The following is a 23,521-nucleotide window of genomic DNA, read 5'->3' as shown; positions in this document are numbered from 1 at the left end:
AAGGGTGTCTCTCCTTCCCTGGCTTCTTCCTTGGCCTCCATCTGCTTCCTGTCCACCATGCTGTGAGCAACCCCCCTCTGCTATATCATCCTGCTTGGAGCCAGTGGACCATGGACTAAAACTTCTACAAACTGTGAGCTGAAACTGACCTTTCCTTCTTTAAGTTGTAGGTGTCAGGAGTTGTGTCATGACCATGAGAATTGACTAAGACACCACCATTTCATGAAGGGACAGTTGGGTGGCATCTTCCTTTTGGTCCATAGTGGCTGCTGCTGCTGTGAATGTGGGTGTGCACATGTCTGTTTAAGACCCCACTGTCCCTCCTGGGCATGGCCTGGGAGCTGGGCCTTGAGATGAACAGATCTGACGATGCACATGGTGTCCTGTGTCAGACCAACTGTGAGAGCCAAGGACAGTGGGTGACAGGCCTGTTTGGGAGGCATGGAGGCTCATGGGGTTGCTTCTTTCTGTAGTAGGGAAACTTAGAGAATAGATAAGAAGCATCCTGCACCATGGGTGTACTGGTCAGGGCAAGGGAAGGGAAGGTTCACAACTGAGCTGCTGTCCCACAGGAGACCTGAAAAGGCTCAGGCTCAGGGACACAGGTGAGTGGCAGGGACTACTTTAAGGGGACTTTGTCTTTGGTGCTCAAGATCAGGCCAATCCAGGCCAATGCCTCCGGAGGTCTCTTCTGTTCCTCCTTCCTGTTTTTTTGCTGAGTTCAAGAAGCCCTGTTCTCAAGGGTAGTGAGGGGGAGATTCTACACCTGGTGGCCCAGCAGAGTGGGGTGGGGACAGGTACCTCTGAGAGGAGCAGAAGGGCTCTACTAGAGAGCCCAGGGTCCACCCTCTGTTGGCCGCCAGTGTTCTTGTCCCATTCCAAATCCTTAGCCCATCCTGTCTCTCGTTGTGACCCACCCAGGTCTGCTCCCAGCCCTGGCCACTCTGAGTCCCATTTGCTTCTAGCTATAAAACCTTCCTGCATTCTTTGTTTTTGAAATGTCCTGTGCATCTTTCAAGACCTAAGACAGACATCCTATATCCAGTCAAGCTTTCCCTTATGACTCCTTGAGAGAGTTTATGAGTTTCCTGCTCTGCAGTCCTTTGTGAGACATAACCAGGGAGGAATGCACAGAACCAGACCTCACCTGTGTTCTCTGTGACATTCCCCTCTTACCCCAGCTTCTTAGGGAACATAAACTACCGTCATTCGTGGTCTATCCCACCCCTGGCACAGGAGAACAGTGAGGCTGGATAGGTTTAGCGGGGCATTTCTGTGCATTTTGAGAAGTATTTTGAAGTGCTCTTGCCTCTTGTGGTGAGCACGTGATTTGCACACATGTGATTTGCACACGGTGCTGTTTCTGGCATGGCGCGTATGAGGAGGTAGGGATAACAGTGAGCAGAGGGACTTGCTCAGCTGCCTTAGAAACACCCACCATGAGGCTTAGCTGTGGCTGTCAGCACATCTGCACCAACAGCTGCTTCTTAATTACTGCCTTAGATGGGAAAACGCTCCTTAATTTTTCCAGTATATTCCAACCATATTTTATCATAAAATAGTAAGAAATGATGTTTTCTTTACTTGATGTCATTGTAGAAAAGATGGTCTTTTCTGAAAATGCTGTTTGGTTTTTTTGTTTTTTAATTGGAAGAGGTGAAAGCATTTTGACAGTTTGTGTTCTCAGGTCTTTGTGGGGCCAGTCACACTGCAAAGCCCCCTATCTGTCCTCCCTCCTCATTTTTCTGGCTCCAGAAAAGCCCCCAGCTGGCCAAGGCTCTCAGGAAAGCCCTACCCCATTGCCTCAGAATAGGCATTAGCTGCCTATTTTCTGCAAAAGACCATGTGGGCCCTGTCAGAACTATTCAGCTCTGTTCATAGTGCAGAAGCAGCCATCATCAATATGTCAATGAAAGAGTATAGCAAACCTTACTTGTAAAACAGCCAGTGGGCCGTTGTGGCCTGTGGGTAGTTTTCCCAGTCTTGGGATAGGAGGCCACCCCACCTGTTTCCAGGATCAGAGATTTCCTTGGATGTGCAGAAGGCTGTCCGTTAGTCAGAGACCTGGGTCATTATGGGCAACCTGCTGCTGGCCTACCTGCAGGCTGGATATCCTGTTCTGCAGCCTGTGGAGACACGCCAGAGTGGGGAACTCGGGTTTTAACTGCAGGCTCTGTGATTGTAGGCTCTATGGCCACCATGTCCATCTGGAACATCCATGAGTATTCTAGGCTCTGTCCTCCTCAGTTTCGTGCCTTCCTGGGCTTCTGGGGTGGTCTTTCCTCTCCTCCCTGCTTGCTGGCCCATCTTTGAGATGTGTAAAAGGAGCTGGTCCAAGCCTATGTCAAGGCAGTTCCAAGGAAGGTACTACTTCGTGCATCATGCAGGTGTGAGTGGAAGACTGTCCAGGGGGAGAGCGCATCCTGGCCTCTGCCCAGCACACATTGCACATTGTACTTACCAGTGTCCTGTACCCCATTACCCACCACCATGTCCCCTTTCCTACACACATGCTATGTGTGCGCTTGTGCTAGGCTCAGATACAGATGACAGAAGCCACTCTGGCCTGTTAAGTAGAATATACAGGGCACATGAGGACTGTCCTTGGGATGGGACAAAAGTGTCAGTGAACCAGGACAGGCTTCATGAAGTTAAGCAACAGTTTCATGATGCAGGAAGGCTGAGTGGTCTGAGGCCACTGAATCTACACCGTTACCCAGATTTGCTGTTGGAGGTAACTCACCATCATGGATCCTGTGTTTCCTCCTCTGTAATGAGTGGGTACTTCCCTAACTCACAGCATTCTCAAGAGGCCTGCGATAGGAAGCACACATGTGCTACACTCTGTACATAATATGTGCTCAGAAAACAGTGGCTGTTGAGGTAGTGGTGAAGATATTGATGATGATGGATGGTGGAGGTAATTGTGACGATGATGGCAAAAATGATGGTGATGGTGGTGATGGTTGTATTGGTGGTGGTGGTGAGAGTGGTGGTTGTAATGGGTGATGGTGATGGTGCTGATTGTGATGGTGGTCATGGTGATGGTGGTGGTGGTGAGAGTGGTGGTTGTAATGGGTGATGGTGATGGTGATGATGGTTGCAGTGGTGGTGATGGTGGTGAGGGTGATGGTGGTGATGATGGTGGTGAGCATGATGGTTGTAATGATGGTGATGGTGATAGTGATGATGGTGATGATGGTTGTGATGGTGGTGATGGAGATGACGGTAGTGAGAGTGATGGTTGTAATGGTGGTGATAGTTATGGTGCTGATGGTGATAGCAGCACTGCTATGGATGATGATTGGCCTTAACAAGCCTCTCCATATAAAATCTAACAGCATCCGGGTGTGTGGAATGACACGCATATTTTATCAATTTTACTCAAACTTCAGCTCTATATTTCTAATAAAACAATACTGTGATCAGAATATTCTCTCTTCTTTTATGCAATCAACTAATTAGGGCTTTGATTGTAAGCAGCAAATTGGGTCTAATCTGCTGACTCCCTCAGCCTCACTCTGGCTTTCTAAGAGTCTCGGAGGGAGGGAAGCAGCCTGGTGTTTGTTTTTCTGCCCTGGATAATGAAGGATCAGAGAAACTTTTAAATATCAAAGGTGACTAGGCTAGACCAATTTATCTAGAAGGTACACACATGCACACACATGCATGCATGCATACAAACTTGCATATATCCTGCCTCCTGTGAGCAAGTCTTTGGATTCTGGCAAGTCAAGGTAAGAGTGGGTGGGGTGCTTTCTGTTTGCACCTCTGTGCCCTTGCTGGTGTCTCATGGACACTTGTCAACTCTGTGACTGCTTCTGTGGGACTAGTTGAAGGTCAGTGTCCTACTGAGTGATGTGGTATGGATCTCTCCAAGATCCCCAGCAACGCTTGGTGGATGCCACTGGCTGGCATCTCAGCCCACAGGTTGGAAGCTTCAGGCTTCATTTATGGGCAGCTTGGTTGGAAAATGGTAAACCAGATCCCCTGCCTGTGCCCTCCTGCAGCTTTGGAGACATCCCTGTGACCCGTCATTAGCTGAGGTCAGGTGGGACCCCATGGCGTACAAGTCATACAGAAGACCTGGTGCTCTATAGCATGTGAGGGGTGCCGTCTCAGCTGCCTGACCCTTGTTCTGGGGCACACTTTTGCAGGAGGAGGCAGTGCATGGGTCTAGGTTTGACCCTACCCTGGTGACATCAGTGTTTCTAGTCCCCACATACTGTCCCTTTACCAGTTGATCACATGCATCTTCGTTCTTCTTGGATCTGTGGCTGCCTGTTCTTTACATCCCTGACTTAGAACTGGCACACGTGGCAATTCATATTCATGTCATTCTGCTGCAGATGTCCTAGTGTGGCCCAGATGGAAGCCCTCCATGGGGCTTGGACGTCCTGAGTTACCTCAGCTGCAGCGCCAAGTGCGCCTGTGGGGCAAAGCCGAGCAGCATCTCTGGTTTTGACCTTTCTTCTTTCTTCACCTCATTAGCATATGGGAACCCGTTACCTAGGATACTTGTAACCATCACTGTTCAAGTGGCTGAGGCAGCAGGATCCCAAGTTCTAGGCTACTATGAGGCACTTAGCTGAGTGAGAACCTTTCTCAAAGAATAAAAAGACTGGAGATATGGCTCCTTGGTAGAGAACCCCTGAATTCTGTCCCCAGTACCACAAAACGGCCCCTTCTCAGAGCCCCACCTTCCTTCTCCCCCATCCTCACACATGTCGTGCAGTAATTTCTGTACCCTCAGTTCCCACATTCTTATTTTTGTTTCAAGCACAGCCGAGTCAGATTTTAGTCCCTCTTGCTTGGGTCAGCTTCCATCTCTGGTCATTGCCCTGGCTATGCCTCTTTGTCCCTGTTCAGTGCCATCTCTTGGTACCTATTCCAGGTGTTCCTGTTACCCAAATTCCACCCTGCAATGACCTCAGACCATCCTGTGTGTCCTTTGAAACCTTCTAGAGTAAAGACAACTCCCTGTCAGGACCCCCAGCTGGCCCCTGCCCCAGCTGGGGCAGTGATGTCCCCTCCTGGTGGCCTGGAGGAGACCCAGTGTACAGGTCCTCTCTCTCTGTGACTAGCGCTCTCCTGCTGTGCCCTTGCCTGTCCCCTCCAGTTATGTCCACTCCTGAGCTGACCCTTCCTGTGTCCTCTTCCTCCTTGCCAGGCCTCTGTGGTCCCTCCCTTGACCACGGCATTTCCCACCCAGCCTTGTCCTCCCTCTCAGTCCCCCTCAGATCCACCTGCTTCAGATCAGTGCCGCCCTTTCCTGCCGAGAGTCCCCTTCTTATGTACCTGGGGACTTGCCCTGTCCAGGTCATGTCATGTGCCCTTGCCCAGCCTGGCGCTGCCTTGCCACTGCTCCCTGTCACCTTGCTGACTCCAGCTTTTACACTTGTCCCTGGGTAGGAATACTGTGAGGTGACTACAGCACCCCTCCGCTCCCCTTTGCACCAGGGGATGCTCTTTTCTCATCTGCACAGCCATGGGGGATCCTGGAACTGCTCGTTCTGAGCTGTGTGCTTTTGTCTCCCTGCCGTGCCCTTGCCCGACAAATTCCTGACTGATTTGCATCTGTGACTGGGGACCAGGCTGTGAGCCTCAGCAAAAGGTGAAACCCAGAGCCTGGGGCCTTGGTCAAGGGGTCTCAGAAAGGCTCCTTACAGGGAATGTACCTTTGTTAAGGAAGTGTTCAAAGTTCTGCCCAGGGAAAATTGACAGCGAAGTGATATTTCCTTTGATGCTTTACTGCTCAGGAAAAAATGCAAATTACTGTTTATTGACATATTTCAAAGGGTGCAGATCTGACCGAGAAGATATATCTCTGGAAGGAGCTTGGGCAGCTGGCAGCTGTGTGAGGGGATGGGTAGGTTCCCAGTAGAACCTATGGTCACCTTTTCTTTCTCCTAATAACGTTATGGATGGGCACATTGCATCACTGACCCTTTCTGGGCCTCCACTTCCTAGCTGCAAACAGCTAGGTCCCTTGTTATATCTCTGGTGGTGCTGCAGTGGATGGACCAGTTAGAGCTGATGGATGTATTTCTGAACTGCAAAATGCATGCTTATTACACATGGACACACACACATACTCACTCACACTTGTGGCCACATGGTTACGTAGAGGCCTGACTGTTAATAAGTCAACCAAACCACTGACCCTGTAATTTTGAAGTAGCTACAGGAAGCTGATTCTACTGTGAGGTCTGGCAGTCATCACAGTGATGGCACTTGCATCCAGGGGTCAGTGAGTACTGACTCCATCAAAGTACCCCTGTCTGTGAGTGGAAGGTTTTCACAGGATCCTCCTTGGGTGTGCATGGCAGGACCTGGTAAGAGTTATTCAAAGCTACTTGCAGGACACAAATATCCTTCATGACAGGAGTTGCAGACCTTGCAGAGAAACAAAGAGGATTTCAAATGAATTGCAGATGGTAGGGGAGGGGCTGTCCCAGCTCTAGAGAGGGGAAGCTGGTGTTCCCACTCCTGATTGGCAGGTCACTCTGCTCTGAGAGTCCTCAGTACTAAGTACCCCTTTCAGACAGGGTGAGATGCCCTGCAGGGAGCTTCGTGGATCCTGCCAGCAGCTCACCAAGTGTAACCTCTTTGCAGTGTGCTCCGTTCTGTAAAATCCAGAGAGTTCTCAGGAAAGTGACAGTTCCATCAGGCCAGAGTGAGACACTGGGGTGAGAGGAGAGGATGAAAAGCAAAAGGAGCTGGGAAGAAGAAGATAGGGAGGAAACTGCAGGTGGGGGAGGAGGAAGAGTCATGGCACACACTCACCTGGGCGTTGGGGGAGGGAGGCGCAGGGAGGAGGACCTCCCCAGCTCCTGGAGCCTCACCTTCCTTTCCTCCTGTTTCTGTGGAAAGAGATTCCTGGTGCTGCCCACTACAGAAAGCACCCCTAGTTCCCTGGTGAGTACCTGGCTGGCCCACAAAGTTGACTGTGGTAGGGATGTCCTTGCATTTGTGGTCCCCTCACCCATGGGCAGACCCCTACAGTCACAGCCTCTGGCCCACCTTCCCAGAGAGAAATGAGTGATTTCCACACATCTGCCTACTGAGACTCTCGGAGCCCCAGAAACATTCAAGGGAAGAGATTCTGAATGGCCTAACATGAGCCTGGTATCCCTTAGGGTCTGACCAGCCAGGGCCTAAGGCTGGCAGGGTGGATGTCCTCGTAACCATGTGAAAGTACCTGATGCCCACTTCATTGTAACAATCAGAGGCATCGAGGCAGGATCCATCCTCCTGGGGCTTGGATAACTCACTGCTGTAGGAGTATCTTAGGAATGGTAGGGGGCCTCAGAATCCTGGGCATGGGCTCACCAAGTCGCAGTAGCACTGCTGATTGTCACATGCAAAGAGATCTCCTGATGTTGACGGGTCCACAAAGGAATAAAAGCACCCCCATGAGAACCACCACTCCAGGGAACAGGGAAACCTATGTGGGTTTTCTTCCCGCTATGGGAATGATGTGAGGCAGATTCCCTCTGCTTGCGCCCCTGTCCCAGTCACTCTGACCTCCCTGAAGTGGTGATAACACCTCACAGCATGGCGTGTCCTCTAGGCCAGGCGAGGCAGCTCATGCTCCAGCACAGTGGTTTTGGAACATCCCAGGACAAAGCCTCTCTGCCCAGAGGTGGCCTCAGAGGGGACTTGAGGCAGTATGTGCCAGGCATGTAGGTGATGTCCTGCATGGGTCCAGGTACAAGAGCAAACAGGGTCCCAGGCTGGTTCTGGAGTAGTGGCCTCCCTTAGACACTACCACTGGGAACTCACAGAGCAGGGCCCTTCTGACGGCTCTCCTCATTGGCTTTACCATCGGGCCCAGGTCCCTTGAAGGGTGGCCCCTTCTGGCTTCCGACCACTCCCTATGTGTGTGGGTTCTGTGGCTTTCGTAGTAGGAGATGCAGACCCCCTGTAAGTGCATCTCACCGTCTTCTCTCGAAATATATAAAACAATTTGATTGAGATACAGTGCATCCTCCCCACAGTTTGCCCTGGTGAAGTGTAGAATTCTCTGATCTTTGAGCCACTTGTAGAATTTTGTACTTAGCACCACAGCTGATATAAGAACATTTCAACATTTCATCACTCGAAAAAAATCTGGACCTTGTGAGTAGCCATTCTGATGCATGGACCCTCCCAGCCCTACACAACCATCTGTCTACTTTCTGCCTCTAGGTTTGGGGGCTTTTGTGCTGTGCTGCCAGGCTGAGGGTCTCTGCAGTATCCCTTCCAACCCCAGGCTGTATGATTCCCCAGTACAGGTGCCCTTCTGTCCTGCGTGTCTCTGACCTGTCATTTCCCACAGCTAACACCAAGGGGACTTTCTGATTAGTTATTTCATTTATTCTTTCACTGAACCATCATGGGAGTGTTGGTTCTGTGTAATCCTTCCTGGCATCCATGCCTAGACTTGTGGTCAACATGGAGCATTGGAAAAGCGCCCAGTTCAGGGCTAGACTGTGACCTGCACTGAGGTTATTGGTGAATAAGAAATTGTGCCCTGGGTTGGTAGTGGGCTGACTGCCCTCTGTCTGGTCTCAGAAACCTGGGCATGAACCCCAGCCTATAACAATCATTTAAATGCACACCCTAAACTGTGATTTAGTCTTAATAGCCAACTTCATTCATGAGGAAAAATTACTCTTAGATAGTAATGCAACACACAGTGACTTTTGGTTGATACAGACTGCACAGGCAACAATGGTCCCATAAGGTGATATCACTAGTGCTGTTGCAGGCATCTCAGTTTGTGGAAGTGCACATTGTGATGAAATCACCCAAGGACATGTTTCTCAGAACCTGTCCCCATTAAGGGACACACGGCCCAAGCCAGTGCTACTGTCCACACTGTTGCCTGCTTTTGTATTTGTAGTTGTCATCCCTGCCTGCCTCACTGGGAGTTCACAAGGACTCAGCAAGTGGTTCTCTGCCAGACCAGTGTGCAAATAAATGGACGGGATTAGACTGATTTTCCCTGTAAAAATTCATAAGGAATGACAGATTTCCTGCGCGTTTACAAGAGTAAAAAATATATGTCTACCCAAAAAGATTCCTGCTTTTGTCTCCCTGACCCTTTTTCTTCCCAGAAGTCAGGGCCCACTAGCACCTGCAGAGCACCCCGCTTTCATGCCACTTGGATTTGAAACTTTAAAACGCCAAGGAAGCTAAGCCACCCTGTTGGTCTAAGACATTGCTTTTCTGTCTGGAAATGTTGCTTGTCAATTTCCAGCTGTTTGCCCAGTTTGTGCTGAAGCTTCCTAGGTAAAGGATTTTTTAGAATGTTCCCCACCCCCTGGCCATTGTTTTAGTACATGTATGCTGTCTGTACATTTTTCTCTTTCTTCCTGTTGGCATTTTACTTATGGCATTTCACTTGTTACATATTTTATAGACATGTACAAGAATTTCTCTTCCTGTAGAGCACCGTGTTCCAGAGTGGAATCATTTGTTCATGGAATGCATGTATTTTAGGTATTTTATAGATCCTGCCAAGCCGCCACCCAAAGCAACAATTAACCCTCAGCTGACAGCATCTGAGACCCCATTTGCTGTTAGACAAAACTACCACCCTTTTAACTTTGCAGGCATGGCTCTGAGATATCCTGTGAGCATGTGTTTCCAAAGGGCCTTATCTGAACAATGTCCATGTCACTGTTTTACAAGATTTCTTTATTTCTATCTGCAGGACAGCTGTGCAAGAGTGTTGCTGTTTCGAGGCGGAAATAAGGAATTGAAAAACTACAACAGCCAGACCCCCTTTCAGGTAAGGAGAGCCCTAGGCAGCCTGCAGTGCCCGTGTGAGAGCTATAGCGGGTCGCAGCTGTTTCTACACGCTGTATGCATTGCATATACAATGCGAGGTTGGTCGTTGTGCATTGGCTGTTCCCTGCATCAGAGGCTGCATCCCAAGTGACTAGTGACTCTGGGTTTGCCTGTGTCTTGCTTCCTGTTGGGTCAGATGACACGAATAATGCAGAGGCTCCTGTCGTGGAGTATGCTAGAAAGACAATAAAATCATGGCTTCTTTCAGTTCTGCAGTTGGGGGGAAGTGCAGGCTCTGCTAGCCACTGACCTAAGTGGGCAAGCTTCGTGGGAGGGGTGCTCAGTCAAACCGCTATTCTGGGCTGCCCCAGAATGCAGGAAGAATCCCCTGCATCTGGCCTGGTGGCCATGGGGTTCTGTGGTAGAACACACCACCAGGTCCTAATTTTTTGGGGCAAAATACACATAACACAAAGTTTAACTATTTTAATTATTTGATCATATAACAATTTAGTGACATTGAGGCCATTCATGATGTTGTACAAGAAGTCACGCTGTCTAGTTATAAATTTCCAACAGGAAAACCTGTACCTCAACCAGTCACTCCCATTCCTTCTCCCCCAGCCTCTGGACATCCACTAATCTATTTTCTGTGTGAGTCTGCCTGTTCTGGACATTTTGTACAAATGGGACTATACAACACGTGACTTTTTGTGTTTGGCTTCCTTTGCTCTGCATGGTGTTTCCAAATTTTGTCTCTGTTACAGCAGGCACTAGTGCCTTTTTTCATAGCTGAATCATATTCTGTTGTTCATATTTTGATACTTTTGATTAGATATATACTATGTGTGTATATGTGTATGTGTATGTGTAAACACACATTCAGTACTCTGACTTATGTCTTCTGATATTTTACAGTGGATACATACCCACTTGAACCAGGGAGACCAGGATATTGCCTCTTATTTGGAAATAACTTTTATATTAAATGAGCAGAGAGAAGTCTTTCATTTAGAACCAGGTTGCACAGATGACTTTTTCTAATACTCTTCTTAGACATTACTAATACATACGGTCTTGATGCCTTGAAAATGATTGAGTTTAGTTCAGCAACGGGGCCCAGAGGTTATTCAAGAATTTCCTGACTACTTCAGTCACGCTGGGCCTGGATTTCAGTGTTGTGCCTTGCTGTTCACAAATGTTTTGTGCACTGCGGCTGGTGGAATTTGGCTCCTGGCTTGCTGATGGGTCTGTAAAGGCTACAATGACTCTCCAGGAAAGTTCTGTGTTTCTAGTGATGAATGTGAGGTAGGTGGGGCCCCCCTCACCTCAAGGGTAATATATCTGCCATTTGGGGTTTGCTATGGATTGGTGACCCTGGTTTACAGGTCACTTTCTTTTCTTTGTGCAACTAATGTGTCCTTTAGTTCTTTAAACAGAAGTTACTTAAGCTGCTTAGAAATAGCGGCTGATGCTTTTTGAGTCACAGCAGGAATTTAGATAGTGTAAGAGAGCTGTTTCTGACTCTTCACAGTGAGGTTTACAACTAGCATGCTGATCAGGGGAGGCGAGTCTCCCATGCCATTCCGAATAACAGGCCTTCCCCTCAGTCCCCTACTGTCCCTTCACCACAGTGAGCACCTGAGATGGGGACAGCCTTTATGCCTGGGTCCTGGTAGGATGCTTAATACACCCTCATGGCAGCAAAACTGCACCAGCATAAACCCAGGACTACTGTCGAACCCTGGCAAAATGCTGTTGAATTGGTCTGACGTTTGCCCTCCAAATGCTGCCTGTGTAACCAGTGGGGTCAGTATCTGGCTGCTCTGCACGCCCGGAATAGGCCCCATCTGCAGCTTAGAGCTTGGTTTCCTCTTTCATATCTCCCAGTCTCCTGTTTTAATAATGCACAACAGGTGAGCTCGCTCTGTGGCTTTGTCTTTACCATGTCCTCAGCTTTGGTTTGTCACTCTCAGTTCTTCTAATTATGAGAAACATATCATTGATAGTGAGTGAGTGGGGGAGAGATGGGTGACTTCCTCACTAAGAAGGATCAAATATGTTCACCTGGTGTCTTTTAGTTACTTTTTACTTGTTGCTGAGACAAAATACCTGAAGCTCAAAGTTGGGAAAGGAAAGGTTTATTTCTTACAGTTTTTGGAGGTTTCAGTCCATACTCAGTTGGCTCCTACCAGGGTGGCATGGCGGTTGCAAACAGCAAGTAGAAACCTGGCAAAAGAGTGAGACACACCTTCTTCCTGCCATTACATTGTATGCTGGCTCCACCCCTCTGTGGGTGTAGCACTGACACCATTAATCCAAGCGCTAGACAATGAACCAATCACAAATGCACAATGCAAATGCATGAGGCCTGGGAGCCACTGACATAAACCATGACATCTGGAGAGTGCTGGTGCTGTTCCCCCTCATTAGGAGCTGTAGTTTTTTGTGAGAAATCATAGTGGAATTCATTTGGCCACACCTTTGTCTAGTGACTTGATCCTGATGCTGGCCCAACAGCATCAGGAAGATACAGGCCCTTGAGAGAGATGCCAGCGCTCAGACTTCACCCTAGCCATGGGATCAGAGCTCCTGCTTCGGGGAGGCCTCCAGGGATCCCAATCCTGCTCAGGTTTAGGAATTGGGAGACAAAAACAATTCATTTAAGGACAAGAAAAAGGAGAAGAAGCACTTAAAACATTACCTGGGTGTATCTTCACCAACAATGGTGATGATGGTGTTTAACGGGACGGGAAGCCTTTAGAGCTTTCAGTGACACACGCAGCCCACTGCCATATGAGTGCCGTAGGTTCACCACCACTGTGATAAAGATAGTGATGATGACAGTAATAGTGACACTTGTGATGGTGGGCACGACAGGGGTAGTGGTAATGATGGTGATGACAGTGAACGTGGTGAGGAGGCCACTGATAATGGTAGTGGTGATGATAATGATGGACCTTTCCACGTTTACAGTTTTCAAAGCTCTCAACCAAGGCTTTTTAATTCTCCAGGCTTTTAATTCTCTCCTCTCCAGGAGAAGAGGAGAGAAAGATGTGTAAGTCAATATGATTGCTATCTAAAATGTCCCCAGAAAGCTGATGGGTTTTTGAGAAGTGATGGGATCAGGAGGGCTCTAATGTCAGCGATGAGTCAATCCATTGATTAATTCAGAGCTCATTAGAGGAATGACCTGATTTGAAGCAGCTGATCCCTGAGCTGTGAAGGATACATTTTCTGGTCTCTGGTCTTCTCTCTCTGCTTCCTGTCTGCTGTAAGGTGAGCCGTTTTGTCCTACCACCTTGTTTCTGGCTCACTGTGGACCCAGAAAAACAGTCAAGTGACCATGGACTGAAACCTCTGAAGCCATGAGCTAAAATAAACTTCTCTCTATTTTGTCACAGTGACAGAAAGCTAGAGCACTGGAATACTAAAAACAGTCAGAGGCCCCCACCTCCTGACTTCCAGCCCAGAGCTCTGGGGCCTGGGGTGAGGCTGGTGCCTCCCCGTGGCAGGGAATGATCCTTGCACCCTGGAATGGACAAAATATCAGGACCTTTTCATGACATTCCACTTGACAGCAAACATCCTGAAGACGATGAGAAATCATGAGAGGAGCTCCAGCAAATGAGGGGACCTAAGTCAAGATGAAGCCATAGTGAGAGAGAGAGAGGTGGAGGTGGCGAAAGTGCTCAGTGTGACAAGTTGTCATATGACAAGGTGCTGGCACCTAACTGCCTATCTGTACGCTAATGTTCACATTGCACAGAAGTGCTGTGTAGACACGGCGCAAATACAGGAGGTGACCCTCCTACATGCACGTGGCTCTCATTCAGTCCAGGGGAGACCACAGAGGAAAGACAGAAGAAAGTCTGCATCAGCTCCGCTGTGTTATCACCAGCCTGAGTGTCCACCCGCTGGCCTGGCCTGTGCATGGCTCCACCATTCTGTAATTCAGATGCTTAAAACACAGGTCTCCAACCCTTTTGGTACCAGAGACAGGTTTTGTGGAGGACAGTTTTCTGTGGATTGCAGGGGTGATTCAAAGGAGCACGCAGCCTAGGTCACTGTCATGTGGAGTTCTCAGCAAGGTCCTCGCTCCTCGGAGAACCTAATGCGCTTCTGATCTGACAGGAGATGGAACCCAGGCAGCAAGGAAACAGCTAATAAATAGAAAGCTTCTCTTATTCATCCACTGTTCACATTCTGCTGTGAAGCCTGCTTCTTAACAGGCCATGGACTTGTACTGGTGAGTGACCCAGAGGCTGGGTACCCCTACCTTAAAACAGACCTTCATGTCTATTTTAGACTACATGTATGTGCATATAGGTAGGTATCTATAAAGATCTATACATAGATCCAGATGTGCACATTGATATATTAGTCCATATGCATGTGTGCGCTCTCTGGCCAGCTCTGGGTGACACGCAGGAGAGCTGACCTGAGCCACTCCTGCCTCTGCAGCTACATCAGAAGGGGCTTTGTTGTGTGGAATGGAGCCCTCAGCTCTGGCAGTGCATATGTGGAGAGGGCTCCCTGTCTCCTGTTGCCACTGGCCACCTGTCTCCCGGATACAGCCAGCAGTTGGCAAGCAAATGCTCAGAAGGAGAGAGGGTGGAGAATATGAGAAAAGGAAATGGCAGTGAAAACATCCAGGATGGCCTGGAGTCAGGCTTTACGTGGGCCAGGTGGCAGGAGGCTCGGTTGGGGTGGAGCAGGCCTTTAAGTAGAAACCTTCTAGTGGCTGTGGTGTCTAGGGAGGGTCATGCCTTCTCTGGATGCAGCCTCTCCAGGCGCAGTGTCTGTCCCTGCAGAAGTTCTTGGACCCCATGCTTTGGGTTTTAGGGAGACCTTGTTTCCTAAGTGTGACTGACGACACCATTGCCCATTGGTGACCAACTCAGCCTGCAGCCTGTCTCCCAGGCTGGGGGGGAGGGCACAATGTTCCCACCCTTTAACCCATGGTCAGCTGCCCTGGCACCAGCCCCATTTCAGGGATGTCCAGAAGTCCCATGACGCTGACATCAGCTCAGATGTGGTCCAAGCAGGGGTTGTTAGAAATAACCAAAACCAATCCTGTCACCTGATAGGTGTTCAGGAAATTCCAGCGCCTTAGAGCCCTGCACCAGGGCCGGGGACAAAGACAATTCCTCCTGCTTCTTATTCTCAGTCCGAGCAGCACAGAGCAGATAAAAGGCCTTGGGTTGGGGGAGAACACAGACCTGGCAGCCCATGGTCCCTGTCTAGCCCCACATCAGTAAAGACGCTCAACTCTGAAGAATTTCTTCTGAAAGTTCTTCTGCTGGTTTTATTTGGGATTCAGGCTCTGTTCCCATAGAAACAGGAAAGTTGGGTTTCTCGATGAGGGGAGAGAAATCCAAGTAATCTACAATGTGGTGACAGACAATGCATATTTATGATGAGCCACAAGCAGGGGTCAGATTCATCCTCTTAGGTGATGCACGCTGAGTGTCACTTGAGCCACACTGCTGCTGGGTGCTGGGGCAAAGACATTTGTGAACCAAACAGAACCCTGGAACACACATTAGACAGGTAACAGACCTAGCTGACGCTGGTGTTGGTAAATATCATGAGAAGCAAAGCAGAATGGGGAGGGGGAGAGTGGAGGGGGGCATGCTGCAGAGGCCCCACTCTTCTGTGATAAGCATGCCAGGGGGGAAGCCTCTGGACACCCCCGATAAGGGCCTCTATGATGTTTGAATAGAGACCAGGAGGAAGGAGGGGATGGGCCGCCTCTGATGGAAGCAGCTCAGCAGCAGCACATGCAAAAGCCCTGGGGTCGATATGCATTGGTGCATTTGAGGAGCAGCAGGACCAGGTAGCTGTGTGTGTGGAGCGGTGGGGTGGAACCAACACCAGGCTGTGGGACCTGGTAAAGACTTTGGGTTTGACTCTGAAGAGAAATAGAACCATCAGAACAGAAGACTCTGAGTGGAAATTGATTGTCTAGCTCATAGCCGGTCACCAGCAGCTATCCTGGAGGCCAAGCAGCTGGATGGAACCTCACCATGCGGTATTAAAGATGGAACATCTGAACTCAGCTTTGCATTCCAGAGTACAGTGAAGCAAGCAGGGCTGTTAAAATAGGAATTGTCATTATAATTTTAAAAGCATGAAGATTCGCTCCTCTGTCATGGTCATAGTACCTACATGTCACGTGTTCCATGGCCACCGCCTTGGGAGGTTGATGATTGCTTAACCCAGGGTGCTGGTATGGTTCCTCCACACCTGTGCGCTGCCTGTGTTCCTCCAGCCGTGAGCAGCCTGAGTGTGCATGTACACATGTGTACAGGAGGGTGCCTCTTGAACCCCACAGGGAGCTCAGCACAGGGATCGTCTCCAAATTCACTGGTTAATTGAGCCACCCGGGGAAGGGTGCATCTTAGGAAGTGAACCAGTGTCACAAGTCCAGTCATGCAATTGTCCCCCAAAGCAAACAGTGCCTGGCCCCTGGTCTGACTGATGCAGTGAGCTCTCTGCAGGCCTGTGCTTCCCAGGACTGGGGATTTTGCATCAGCGACAGGCCAGGGCACAGGCACTTTGCTCCTATGAGTGAAAATGAAAAGGAAGTAATTGCTCCCTGCAGAAACAGGAAGTAGAGAAGAAAGAGAAGAGAGCTAAGAAAAGTGGGAACCCTACTCATGTCCTTTGCAGCCTGGGGATAGCACCCCTCACCCATGCTTTACTTAGAGCAGAAGAGCAGCAAGCGGATGACAGCTCAGTGCACTGGAGTCCAGCTTCTCAGGAGGATGCAGGCCAGGCTGGACCCACTGAGACTGGTCAGGCCTGTGTGACCTGGCTGGTGTGGCCCTCACTGCTGTCTCACCTCCTAACTCTCCTCAACTTGTTCTTCCCTCTGTAGGCACCCAGGCCTGTTGCCTTTGCTAAGCATACGAGGTACATCCTTGCCCCAGGATCTTTGCACATGCTGGCACCTCCATGGATAGAACTCTTCTTCCACGTACTCATTTGTCAGTGAAAATACTGTGAGGGAAGACCCCAGTTGACAAGACTGTCATAATCCCTTACCTGTTGTTGCAACAGATTATGCCACACCCACAACTTAAAGTAAGAGGCTTGGCTGGCTCTAAGGCAGAAAAATTATGGCAGAGGGCCTGGAAGAGAAAAAGGTACTCAACCCATGGTGGCCAGCAGATAATGAATGAGAGGAGGGAGGAGCAGGAACAAGAATGTACACTTCTGGGGTCACAGCCCCTGTGACCCACCTCCCACCAGGCCCACAGTACTCAAAGCGGTGAACAGCTGTGAACTCATCAGCAGATGAGTCCCCGGATGAGTGCAGCACCCCACACACATGAGATTTTGTGGGGAACTTTTAGATCTAAACCATAGCAAAGGCTCACCGATACCGACATAGTTCCTGTTCTGAGATACCTCCTTTCCCTTCCCTCTCCCGTGACCTCACGCAGGTCCCTGTGACCTCAGACAGGTCTGCAGCTTCTCTTTCCAAGCTCTATGATGTTTGGAGTCTGTGACACTCTAGTCTAGGTCCTTCTGCAGCTTGCTCAGCCCTGTCCCAGCTGGCCCCGGCACCTGCTCATGCCTGAACCCGGTGGAACCCTGCATGAAGGGCGTCTCCGGTTTCCCTCAGGTTTCTGCCTGTTAGTGGTGTGACAGGAACCTGACTTCCAACGGGGCTTCTCCTGCATCCAGTCTCAGCAGAGTGGCCACAAGGTCCCCGAGAGCTTCCTGAGCCTGGCTGTGGCAGTGCCCTTCTAGCCACAGGTATAGCCTCACTTCTGTGTTTATCACAGATCACTCAGCACTGCCACTGTCTCCAGCAGGGGGCGGAACCTCCCTTAAACGCGGACAGGTCCTTTGAGCACTCAGGGATGGGAGACTATTTAGCCAGGTAGGCGACATGCCCTGTCCCCGCCATTTCCAGGTGGACTCCTACTCACTCTTCAGAGCCTCTTTATGCAGCTTTCCTTTTGATTCCCATATTACCTGCCATGCATCTCTTACCTATTTTGTTGTATTATAGTGAATGGGTTACATCAGTCTTCCAACAGGACCTTTTAAGTCCTTGAGGAAACAAGCATTTTCTCTTCCATCTTTATATGCCTGGTGCCCAGCCCCAGACCTGTCACCCTCAGTAACGAATTTGAAGGGGTGGTGGCCTGAGCAATGGGGACTGCCTGGTCACAGAGCTCCTTGTAACTTCTTGTTCCAGCCACTAGGTGGCAGTGTTAACCTGGGGCAGCTTGGTGCCAGGTGGGTGAAGAGGGACGGGTTTGTAAAATGCAGCAGGCTAGCAAACCATGGTACAGCTGATGCTTGACATTTACAGACCTGCTGTATTAATTAGAAATACAGCTGTCTCAGGCAGCTATAATGAAACTCCACAGACACGGTGCTGTTAACGGTAGATAGTGACTCCTGTAGCTTTGGAGGCTCAAGTCCAAGATCAAAGTTCTGGCTGATTTTGTTTCTCCTGGCAGCCTCTTCTTAGCTTGCACATAGTGGGAAAAGAAGTTCTGTGATGACTCTTCTTGCAGGGCACAGTTCTCTTCACAGGAGCCCCACCCTCATGACCTCATCAGATGCTAAGGTCCCAACTCCAGATGCCAGCATCAGTTGCCAGTCCAATCTTGTGTGAACTTGGTGTGGGACACCAGGCTATTCATTGAGGCTGAGCAGCAGATTCAGTAGCTGGGGTGTCGGGGGTTGTCTGAGCGTACTGTGATGCTTTCATTGTTTGTGGTTTGTAGAGTGTCCCATCCCTGTGTCACCTGCTGTTATCATCTGGAAGGAGCTGGTGCATTTGTGCCATCCCCTCCATGCAGGTGCCATGCACACAGGCCACTATCTGCCCAGCTTGAGAGGGAGCACTCTGCCAGCTTTGGGCCATCAGGGAGGGCCTTTGCTGAGTCTCCTCTGTGACACTCAAGGGTGAGGGCTGTGATCCTATAGAATGACCTAATGCCCCATGTATGTAAGCATCAACAGGCAGCTTTCCAGATTCAGCAGCAAGACAGGGTTGAAATTGGAGTTTCCCTACTCTGAACAAGTATCTACTGGGTCTTCTCCCTCAAGCAGGGATTCAACCTAATAACATCCCATAGATCTTGGTCTCCCTGCCAGAGAATGCTGAGAGCTTCCCGGGGGCAGAGACCAAGTCCCCTTTGTCCCCACTGCATCCCAACCTGCAGACAGGAAGACCCTCTGTTCACATATGAGTGAGTGAAGCAGTTTGTACCTGTGGCTGTCTCTCAGCCTTTATCCTAAGTGCGCCTCCCGTGACATGCTGATGCCATGGGGACACTCTTGCTCTCTCCATGGCTTCTGGACACTCTGGAAGGAGTGAAATGCTTTCCTGCTAGGAATGTTTTCACTGTCAGAGTATTGTCTTGCCCTTTCTGAGGCAATTAAAGGCATTTCAGCTTTCTGTTTTGGGGAACTTTCCGGATTGGGTATAACCATTTATTGGGCAGAGGCAGAGAGAAAAAAAAAGATAATTGGGAGAACCAGGGAGAAGTATTTGTTTCCTGGGGCTGTGATGGCTAGTGGCTGCTATTTGGGTGGGTGAAGTGGAAACAGTCTGTCACAGCTCTGAAGACTGCGGTTGAGGTCCTTCTGGAAATCAAGAAAGAAAGCCTTGTGGTCTTGTGTCTTCTGAGCTCGGGTGGGTGCTGGCTGGCAGGCTTGGCACCCCTGGGCTTGTGGCTGCATTGCTCCTGTCTCTGTACCCCTGCTCCCCCAGCTTCATGGCCTCCTCTGTGTTGAATCACCTCTCCTTTAAGGACATGTGTGATCACACTGGAGTCCACCAGGGTAACTGAACTTGGTCTCCCCACCCCAGGATCTTTAATTTCCACTCCCCTGGGCACACCCTGTAGCCTTGGGAGGTCCCTTGTCACAGGTTCCAGGATTGAGACCTTGTGTCTTTCAGGGAACGTTATTCCATAACCACAAGAGGTCAGGGGAGCAGCCAAGCAGTACAGAGGTGGGAACAGTATTGTCCCTTCCCTGGCTGTCACAGGGGCATGGCGGAAGGACCTGGGTGGGGGGAAGCTGCTCACGTAGGGTGTCCAGGAAGTGGGGAAAGAAGGAAGATACCCCTTCCAGGCCTCCTCCGCGACCCATCTCCCATCAGGCCCACCTTCTAACAGGTTGTCTTCTTCCAGATGCCTGTGAGTGCACAAGGCTCTTGGGGGGCATCTATATGTAATCTGATACCCCGAAAGGTCTCTCTCCAGCCCACCCTATGCCTTGCACCTCAGTCCTTCCCGCAATCAGTCCCAGTGCCCTGGGTGTCTCTTCTAGGTTAGCTGCCAACCCCATGACCCCAGCCTTGCAGTCAGGTGCCTTTCCAAAGGCACAGGGCAATAGGGCTATCGCCTCTTTATCCCCATGGGCCTTTGTGTGTTGTACTCAGCCCCACACAGGGGCCATCTGAAGCTCTGGATATATGGCCTATGACATTTTTCATATGCTGTAACCATAGTATTTCTCTGCCTTGAAGTCCCTGCCCTGTAGCATGGTGCCCTCCTGTGTACTGATCCCACCCCCTCCCCAGCTTGTCACCCCAGAGCAGCCCCACCAAGCTGTGGCTGCCCCTGGGTCTGGCCTGTCCCCCTGTAGACAGTGAATTTCCACAGGCAAGGACTGTGTGGGTCATCAGGGTTGTCTTGTTGGACTCCCGTGTGAGCAGTCATACATAAATACCTGTCCACCAGCTGGCTTTAGTGAACAAGATGATACTTGAGTGGGATTTTGCAAATCCTCAGGTGGCCTCTACCCCCTCAACTTCCCCAGTAGCCACTGAAGTGTGTTGTGTGTGTACATTTTTAGGAACATGCTCTTCCTCACTGGGGAGGGAGCTATGTGTTCCAAACAAATCCCAAGGATATTAGCTAAATTGGTAACATTCAGGAGCAGTCCCTTGTGCACCCAGTCCTGTCCATGCCCTGCGCTGATTCTCAGTGTCTTCAAGCTCTTTGTTAGTCCTGGGCTGCTCCCATCTATCCCCAGGCTGGAGTCTACCAGTGTGTTTTATTCAGGCATATAAGAGCCGAGGAAGCCCTGACCTTGGAGGGCAGCAGGGATGGAGGCCAGGAAGGAGGCGATCAGTAGGAGCCATGTTGATCAGGAGACAGACACAGCCAGACAGCCAGACACACAGATGATACGCCTAGGTTCTTGGCTCCCAAAAGGGGCACCTAGCAGTGACATTTCAAAAGAAGGTCATGCCGATCATGAAATCTCAGGCTTGGCAAGGGACACCAGGAGGAGAGTGGTTCTGCCATGGAGTCCAGCCTTGCCAGGGTCACTGGAGGACTAGGGGCCACCTGTGCAGTCCACCACTGTGGGGGTTTCCATTGTGTCTGCTGATCTGCCTTTGACTCCTTGTCTCCACAGAGGGCTGTGGGGACACTGTCTAGGCCACGTGGCTGTGGCTGGAGATGATGGTGCATTCCTGATACTCACTGGGCCCGTCTGTTCTCTGTGAGCCAGTGCAGGGTGGAGGGCATTTGTGTTGTGGGTTTTGGTTGTTAATAATAGTTATTAATGGTTAATAATGGCAACCAAAACTGTTATCAAAATATAGAGAAGTGAACCGCAAAAATACACATGCCATCTTGCTTCTTTGGGCTGTTGCTTTAAGGTATATGATAACTCTGAAGCTCTCAAATCAAATTTTAGTCTGAGTCTTCTCCATGTTTTTTTTTTTTTTTAAATAACACGTTAAGAATAAGTCCCAGTGGTTTGGTATTTAAGGAATGGCATTTATTGAAGAGTGCAAAATCTCAGCCAGTCATGACATTAATAAGCACAAATTGATCTCAGCTAGTGAACGACTTCAGCCTGGGATCTAGGAGTGGTTCTCACCAGTGCTTGAGCAGGTGCTGCTGGGGTGAGGGGAAGTCCCCCTTAAATGTGAATCCTACACTGTGACAGATGCACTCAATCTAAGCTTTACCTAGAGAGATTCACAGGATGGGGAGCATCAGAAAATCACTGCTAGCATCACAAAGAAAAAACTCAACAAAAATTCTCCCTGGCTTTCAAAGCTGGTGAGGTTTTAAAGATGCTCTCCAGCTTCTCTTGGAGGAGGGGGGCCTTTCAGGTCTCAAAAATGCATCTTTTAGGGCACAGCCTATTTTTCCTCATCTGTTAATTGTAGTCAACTACTGAACTTGGGGGCTGACATATGGGAGGGAATTGGTTTGTGTTTGTTGGTTAAAGAAATGAATTTTTAAAAAAAAACATCTCAGATTGGAGAAGACTTCATTTTCACTTAGAAAAGGATCTGTTGTCATTTTAAGGTTGAGGATGTTGGAAAGATCAGCGTGACCCAGAGTGGCCTCCAAGGACACTCGGTGATATCCTCTGTGACTCTGGCTTTCACCCTCAGCTAACCATGTGACAGAGGCCAGTTAATAATTGAAGTCTCATCTGCCTCAATAAAAAATGTATGCAAAGCCATGGAACTAGGGGGGATATCAACAGACCTCAAGCCAGGGATGCCCTGTCCCTTTCTCATGTGACGAACACCACTGTGTTGGTCGCATCTTGATTCCTGGAGAAATTTCTGGAAGGAGCCAAGACTCAAAGTCAAGCCTGGTTATTAAGAAGACAGCCCCAGCTGAGTAGTACTAGCTTATCTCCTTGGTAACATCTTTCTGAGTTCAGATCCATCGTCTGCTCCACAGTGATATTCTGCCCTGCTTGGGCGCTTGGATGACATTTTGGATTAGCCATCCAGCCAGCCATCAGCTTTTAGGGTGCATGGCTGTACCGTTGCGTGGCCCATGGATGGAAGGACACAATTCAGCTCTCAAAAGTTAGTGCACAGGACCCTGCAGGGGCCTGGGAAGCCCTTGGCACATAGCCACGCCCCATAGTCCTGCAGGTGTGGTGGGTCCCCCTGATAGGAAGATCCATGTTGGCACTCATCCCTGAGATATCAGCCCTCCTTTTGCATGGGGACACCCTTCAGGTCTCTGTCTCTGACCTGCTGTACCCCAACCTAGCAGAGGTCCCCAACCATTGCCTGCTGTTCCTGATTCATACATCATTCAACATGCACTTACAGAAGCCTGTGGGGACCAGATACCCCTGGGGACAGGGCCCAATTCTTATGGCTTCCACAAGAAAAGCCACATAGGTGGTTATGTGATTAAATGCTGGGTCATGTTATTTTAAGGGGTTCCCTTTTTACATGGTAGAAATTATAGTCCATAGTATTTGAAAGATCTATTGGAATTGTCCTTTCTATAATTGGGCATATAAAATAATAAGCATCCTTAATGACAGAGGCTTAGATTTGGTGACATTTAGTCCTTACAGTTGTGGTAGATGCCAGTGAAAGATACATGGGGTGACCCACCTGGGACCCAGCTCATTTGCATGAGCAGTGATCTGACATTTGAGATCCCAGGATTGGTGGAAAGCTTGTCCCCCAGTGTTTAGAGGTTCCTTAAGGATGTGGCAGCCGGACAGGATAAGAAAGAGGAAGGGAGGTTGCCAGGCTCATGGACCTGTGGCCCATGGATCACAGGTAGATTTTTGGTTTGTAGTGAGAAGAGACCCTCTGATTTAATGTGCTGTATGAATCGTTGCTTTAAAAATAAATTGCAATAAATATGCACACTCATTGCTTTAATAGCTTCAATTTTAAATCTGAATTTAAACTTTAGATCTTTTTCTATTAAGATAGGTATCTAACATAAAGCTTACCATTTAATTGTTTGAAGTG

The 23,521-nt window shown here is 49.4% G+C and overlaps 1 protein-coding gene across 4 annotated transcripts in view; it reads left to right on the top strand.

Annotated features, from left to right (window-relative positions):
• The window catches only part of Shank2 (SH3 and multiple ankyrin repeat domains 2), a 503,818-nt gene that overhangs the window by 121,889 nt on the left and 358,408 nt on the right, over positions 1-23,521 (top strand). For all 4 annotated transcript variants that reach the window (XM_063227696.1, XM_063227697.1, XM_063227700.1 and 1 more), the window contains exon 9: positions 9,701-9,778. In XM_063227696.1, coding sequence (XP_063083766.1) covers positions 9,701-9,778 — 78 coding nt within the window. The remainder of the gene's footprint in view (positions 1-9,700; positions 9,779-23,521) is intronic.

The sequence above is a fragment of the Cavia porcellus genome, unplaced genomic scaffold (genome assembly GCF_034190915.1).
Source record: "Cavia porcellus strain 051 isolate PalLab524CR breed Dunkin Hartley unplaced genomic scaffold, mCavPor4.1 scaffold_17, whole genome shotgun sequence".
Lineage (NCBI taxonomy): Eukaryota > Metazoa > Chordata > Mammalia > Rodentia > Caviidae > Cavia > Cavia porcellus.
Note: the sequence above shows the minus strand (reverse complement) of the source record. Positions and strands in the feature narration are given on the sequence as shown.